The sequence below is a fragment of the Asparagus officinalis genome, chromosome 4, assembly GCF_001876935.1.
Source record: "Asparagus officinalis chromosome 4, Aspof.V1, whole genome shotgun sequence".
NCBI lineage: Eukaryota > Viridiplantae > Streptophyta > Magnoliopsida > Asparagales > Asparagaceae > Asparagus > Asparagus officinalis.
In genome coordinates this window covers 66,615,515-66,622,587 of record NC_033797.1, presented here as the reverse complement: position 1 = coordinate 66,622,587, position 7,073 = coordinate 66,615,515, and the positions used below count along the sequence as shown (strand labels likewise).

The window sequence follows — 7,073 nt, the reverse complement described above, 5'->3', positions numbered from 1 at the left end:
TATAGTCTCATTTCAAAATTTGAACAGTTTAGGGCCCAAATATCAAGACCTTACCTGATTTTGATCTGAGCACAGGCAGAGGTCCGCGGAGAGCATCAGCAACGAGATCCTCCTCAAAAGCACCAGCCCGTCGGCTCCATTGTGCCATCGCGTCCAAACCCCGGCCTCCTCCGCCGTCCACGCAGTGGTTCTCCAACGTCCTCAACCCCTCAAGCCCCGCCAAGCCGCGACAGAGCAAGCACCGACCCGAACCCGCTACCGCACCCCATCCCCTCCCTCCTCTCCGCCAAAATCACTCAAAGCACCCGCAAATCCCGCTTCCAGCAGCAGCAACAAGGCCCCGACCCCCCTCGAAGAACTTTCGAGATGCCTCGCCGGCGAGGGAAGAACCGCCGGCCGGTTTTCTCTCGCCGCCGCGGAACGCTCGTCCAGTCCGCGCCACGCCGCTCAGTCTCGTCCTCCACCTGCTCTCTTGACGACCGGCGTCCGTCGATCAATCGCTCTCTCTCCGAGTCGCACGGCCGCCTGCCTCGACGTGAAGGAGATCAATAGGTTCTTGAATAGGCAGAGGGATGCAGTCGAGAGGATCGCCACGGGGGAGCGAACGGCTAGGGCTCAGATCGTTCTGTCTGGATCGTCGTCCTCTACAAGTTAGGGCAATTGAAAATAAAAACCGGTTCTTTTCTTTACTTTGAGACGTGATTTTATCATTTTGTGTGTGATTTCTTTGGTAATTTTCTTTTTGGTTGTAGGTACTACGAGCTCGATTATTGCGGCTGTATGCTATGCTTGGCTGCTGGAGAACAGTGAGAAGAAGAAGGAGAGCACCACGGTTGTGCCGGTGGTGAATATGAGGAGAGGGAAGATGTGGAAGCATAAGAAGGCTGCTTGGCTCTTTTATCACTTGGGGATCGATGCTTCGGCTTTGCTTTTCGCCGATGAGGTACCCTTGTTGTTTAGTTTTGAGATGTAATCTGTATGGATTAATTTGCATCACATTCTTTGTGGACGATTTTTAAGCTCGTAAGGTTCTTTATTAGAAATGTTGTGACGGTAAAGCTTGACATTTTATGTGAGTAGCAACAGTATATTCATGAAAATGGTGGATTCTTTAGTATCAAGTGTTATTTAGGAGAAATCGTCAAACTCAGATGGGAAATCTACAGGAAGAGGGGAGTATCAGTGCATCCTTGGAGTATATGAGGACCCGAAGGGAGAGTGATTGCAGTCGGGTAAATTAGTAGTATCTTAGTCTTGACTCTTCAGTTAGTTTGTTAGGGAGCTAGTTTAGAACATCAATTTCTTGATATTTGGTGTGGCTCGTCTGTGGGATCATATTGGATACTTCTTTCTGGCCAAAGCTTGAAGTTGCAGAGTAATTGTGGGGTCTCCAAAATTAACATTTTTCATATCAGTCTACATTACTGTATAATCATACATGACTTCTCAGTTAAGTTCCTCCCAAAATTTAAGACTTCATTTTCACCATCTTCTATAAAAATTACAAAATTAAGTTTAAAGTCTTAAAAGTAATATATACATATTTAATTTAATAGTAAACTAGTGTTTATCTAGACTTGACTAATTGGACAGAGTGTTATGGGTATAGACGAGCAAAATGCTTATACTAAAAGGGCGCATATGCAAAGGCACCCCAGTTTACTTTTCATATAGCCTGCATGTAGGTTGAGTGTTTAATTACATGAAACTGAGAGAATCACTCGTTTATTACACATATGATACTTGAAAGCTTAGGGCATGAGTTGGGTGCTTCTTTTGATATAACCTACTGTTTGTAACATATCCTAGATGTTTCAAAGGCTATGAGAAGGTCTGATGCATGAATAATTTTTATTTGTGTATTTATCCCTATTTATTGATAAGGGACGATGGATACTAATGATTTTTCTCGTAAATATTATTTTTTATAATTTTAATTTTTGTAGTACCTCTACTTTACCGTTTTATGAAACCATCTCAATACAATGGCATGGATTCATGCTATAGACATATATTATTTTATATCCACAACGTATTTGTGTGATCAGCTAGCAGAACCCTGAGGCTATGCGGGCCTCATCGGTTGGTCAGTCATGCAAAGCCTTAAAATTATATGATTTATAAATTATTTTCAGATGTAGAAGCTTCTCTTCTTCCTTTTCATTGCGGCCTTTAACACTGCATTATATTATTTTACATCCACGACGTATTTGTGTGATCAGCTAACAGAATCCTGAGGCTATGCGTGCCTTACCAATTGATCAGTGAAGCCTTAAAATTATATGGTTTATAAATTATTTTCGGATGCAGAAGCTTCTCTTCTTCCTTTTCGTTGAGGCCCCTTTTCGTTGAGGCCTTTAACACTGCATTATATTATTTTTTATCCACGACATTTGTGTGATCAGCTAGCAGAATCCTGAGGCTGTGCGGGCCTCATCAACTGGTCAGTCGTGCAAAGCCTTAAAATTATATGGCTTATAAATTATTTTCAGATGTAGACGCTTCTCTTCTTCCTTCTTGTTGAGGCCTTTAGCTTTGCATTATATTATTTTATATTCACGATGTATTTGTGTGATCAGCTAGCAGAACCCTGAGGCTATGCGCTCCTCATCAATTGGTCAATCGGGCAAAGCCTTAAAATTATACGGTTTACAAATTATTTTCAGATGTAGAAGCTTCTCTTCTTCCTTTTTATTGAGGCCTTTAACGTTGCCTTTCACCTGACAGAAAACATTTGCAGGATGCAATTCCTTTTGCTCATTGTTTCTTTTGGTACATTTCAGTTTTTGATTTCTGAGAAAAAGCTTTCTGTTCATATTCTTTGATCTGATATTGTGCAGTTCTGCAGAAATGATTTCTTTTGTCCATGAAAGGTATTTTCATTTTTTGGACGTTCTGTAAGAGAAGTTAAAATTTTCAACGTGGCGTACATGGTCGTTTGATTATTTAGATTTCTGGAAGAGACAAAATTTATGTACTTTTATAATTTCTTATTCCAATTCTGATTATGCTTCAGGTTGATTTGGAGGGTCTACTAATGGCTAAGAAATTAAGCATACTGGTCGTAGGGCAAGATGTTCTGAAAACAAATGGGGAGGTATTTTCAGTTTAAGCTTAAACTTCTTTTTTATTGTTGAGATCTTATACATGCTTTAGTTTCTATTTTATTTTATTTTACTTTTTATTTTATTTTTTTGTGCAGGTAGGATCGCAGTGCACAGTTCTAACTGATAACTATTGTGAAGATGCATACAGTTTACTCCAGGCTCCGAACTTGAAAAAGCTTCTGGTAATGATCTCTGCTCTTCTGTTTAACTGGCCTATAACTATAGCTTCACATCGCTTAGCTTTAGTCTCGTTTCAGCTTGCAGGTATTCTGTTAGATACAGAAAACTTAAACAGTGCCGCTAATCTTTTTACAAATAGGGACGCAGAAGCAGTCCAGCTACTCTTAGTTGGCTCTTCTCCCAATTACAGATATGAACTCTTCGAGCAGTGTATGCTTCCATATTTCTAAGATCATAGAATATACATCCAAGTTTTCCATGTCCATTTAGCAGCTCATTTTTGTTTATCATCTAATAGTGACGCGAGATCATAGGAGCAACGTGTTCCTTGAAGCTATGAGGAGCAAATATGGGAAGCCTTCTACTGACGGTAGGCTTTGATACTATTATGCATTATTTATTACTTCAAAACTTATTCACTAATGTACTTTTACATTGATATTAATTTGATATTATTTGACATGTGATCCCAATTTTATTAGCGCATGGGCAAAATTCTGATTATCTATCATGTCAGACTCTTTATCAGTCTTTCACCGGCCTGGTACAGGAACATTTTAAGTTACTGTTCCTTGCAAGATAATGTTGCTGAAATCTAATTTTTAAATTTATATAGGTTTCTGTATTTGATATTTGTGTAGGAGGAAGATATCTATAGTCTGCAGGTAACCACCTGCATTGTTGGGGTGTCTGCAGATATCTTCTTTACTACAGAGTATTTGTTACCTTCTGTCACTTAAGTGGTGCAGTTAGTTGTTCTATTCAACCCGGTCATATGATGTTCACATGATCCAAAGTCATATTCCCCAAAATTTTCCTTCTTACACTAGTAATAACTCCATATAAATTACTGTAGTTTGCCTCAAGGTTTGTCAACTGCAGGGTTTAATTGTACAAGAGGGGTCATTTTAGAAATTCAGAGTTTCCACATAATCTTCCCTTTCGTGGACAAGCAAACCTAACTGCATCGTTAATCAAGAAGTTGGTCAATGTTTCAGTAAGATGTTATCAGCAAGTACGACCATAATGCAAGGGGGTTGTGGACAATGTATAAAGCATACTATCTGAAACATTGTGTATGTTCAGATATCAATACATACATATACATAATGTGTTGATGATGTGGCTTATATCCAGCCGTCAACTAAATGATCTAAAGACTTAAGGCTGAAACCACCTGTGGCTGGCTTTTTTGAATAAACCCTCTCTTTTTTATATGAAAAGGATTTGCACTTTTCTTCATCTTTCTTCTAAATGATACCTAGAAAATATATTTCTAAAGATCTATTCAAGCCTCAATTAAACATGATTTCAAAAGCAAATACTTAATCACTTTTAAGTTTTAAAAATAATATACTCTAGAATAAATTATATTGAAACCATGTAAGTTACTGAGTTATGTTGAAGTAGCGCATAATATACTGAAATGAAGTAAATTATATTGAAATAATCTCTGTTTTATATTTTTGGTATCCATTTGGAAATTAAGACTGTTGTGGTAGGGATAGAAAATTTCAATGTGTGAGAATTGGGGGTAACTTTGCAAATATCAAGATTTTTTTTGGGGATGGCAATTTTGCAAATATGAAAGACTTGAGGGGTACATACGCAAGAACCCCTATATTTTTATTGTAATAATGTAGAGATGCGTCTGAGTTAATTCAAAAGGTTATATAAGGTTTATGGTTCATTACGTTACAAAACATGAAATAACGAATTACATAACTGTTTTTTTTCCCAACAATGTTTTAAAGGATGTTATCAACTTGAATGAAGTGGATTTTTCATATGAATTGCCAAATATTGAATTCGAATGAGAAGAATTTGTTCATGTTTCAAAATGGCTCTTGCCTCAAATTGAGATTAGTACATGGTTCTCCTCAATAATAGGATTCAAAGCAAGCACTTGTGTTGTTGTTAATAGCGTGATCTAGACTTAACTAAGTCAAAGAAACATCTTTGCATACAAGATTTCTGTTTTCTAACTCTAACAAGTTGAAAATTAGTTATTTTCATGATCACACAGTAATATTTTTCTGAAATTCAATGGGACTGTAGATAAGGAGGGCAATAAGGTATCTCAAGAGTCAAGGCTATCAACAAGGAAATCAGCATCCATTTCTCCAAGAGAGGCTAAAGTGCCTTCATCAAGTAAGTTGTTCTGCTATTTGCATTCAATGCTAATAGCTCTGTCTCGCAAACCACATAAACCCAATGTATAGTTTAAGTTAAAACATAACACATAAAGTAGCACTTCTTCACTTGTATCATAAACTCAATGTATAGTTTAAGTTAAAACATAACACATAAAGTAGCACTTCTTCACTTGAACAGTATCACTTTTACTTGCTTTCATTTGAAGCATAGTTGAGCGCGCATGTAACTGAAATGAATCCGACATGGTCGTGGTTCTTGTTGTGCCATTTACATTTAACTTGTTGATATTACTTTCAAAGATGGTAGACCTAGAGAAACTGTTGGTATGGATATACTTTCTATCAATGGAAATCAACTAGATTTGCATCCAAGGATGTATATTTTGCAACAACAACAGTCAACTTCATTCACATCCAAGGTGATTTGGAGATGCATCATCTATTATCTAGAAGGCAGGAGAAATGATCTGCTGGGTAACATCTATGAGTTTCCACTATGTTCTGAACTTTATACAGTTCAATATCCATGACTAGATCATTGGATTTGGTCCCTTGACCCGCTTCAATTTGATCTCGAACGGTGGTATTTGCAGGTTGCAACCTTTAGAAAACAAAAATTAGGCCATTATTTAGTTTGAAAGATATGTAATATTTATTACACATATTCCGTGCACTCTCCTTTTCTTCTTGTCTCACATGCATTGTGCTTGCACACATTTAGCAATGAATCTTTTCATTTTACCTCTATGCTTTCATTTTACCTCTATGCATGTTTCCCCCTTCAAATCACCCCCATGGACAAGTGGGGTTTGGCAGTTAACAGAAGAGAGTGTTAGCCTAATGGTGAATATGAATTGATCTGAATCCAGTTAAACAATTTTAATTAAACTTATGCTAAATCAATGTTACATTAAACGCTAGGTGCTTCTAGGCGTCGGAATTGGCGCTCAGCGCTTAATCGCCTAGGCGAACGCCTAAGCGGTTTCTGGGCGTTTTTTTCTTTCTCCATTTAAGTGGTGGTCGATGAGGTTTTACTGAAGTTCGGAGGAGGTAGTGGAGGTGTTCATATTTGGAGGTTAATGGAGTTTGGAGGACGTGTAGGCTACGACACATAAAATCACAATCAAGACCTACATGGTGCAATCCACGTAAGCAGACAATGCTCCCCTAAACGCACGTAAAATCTAAGTGGGTAGCCTAAATACCGCCTAGGCGCTAGGCGCTAGTTAGGCGGCCTAGGTACCGCCTAGGCCTAGGCGTACGGGCGCTAGGCGCTAGTTAGGCGGCCTAGGTACCGCCTAGGCCTAGGCGTACGCCTAAGCGGACTAGGCGTACGCCTAAGCGGACTAGGCAGAGGTTTTTTAAAACAGTGTGCTAAATCCAGTTGTCTGAAAACTAAGGTTTATCAAAATCTCTCAACCACATCAAAGCTATGCTAAATTTCATGAAACCTCCATGATTGCTTAGAATCCTAGTAAACCCACTCATCTCATAAAAAATTTAAAGAAATTACTAGAGAAGTATGTTCCATGTTACGTCAAACACTGTCCGTTGAAGATCCAAGAGAATGTCAGTCATAAAACATATGCTGATATAACCTTCTTTGAAGAACATTAATTTAGGTAGTGTG

General features: G+C 38.3%; 1 protein-coding gene across 1 annotated transcript in view; it reads left to right on the top strand.

Annotated features, from left to right (window-relative positions):
* LOC109837627 overlaps positions 567–7,073 on the top strand; it is a 7,953-nt gene continuing 1,446 nt past the window's right edge. The window contains exons 1-7 of the mRNA XM_020405948.1: positions 567–650; positions 753–943; positions 3,017–3,097; positions 3,203–3,289; positions 3,365–3,497; positions 3,586–3,657; positions 5,346–5,438. Coding sequence (XP_020261537.1) covers positions 851–943; positions 3,017–3,097; positions 3,203–3,289; positions 3,365–3,497; positions 3,586–3,657; positions 5,346–5,438 — 559 coding nt within the window. The 5' untranslated portion in view covers positions 567–650; positions 753–850. The remainder of the gene's footprint in view (positions 651–752; positions 944–3,016; positions 3,098–3,202; positions 3,290–3,364; positions 3,498–3,585; positions 3,658–5,345; positions 5,439–7,073) is intronic.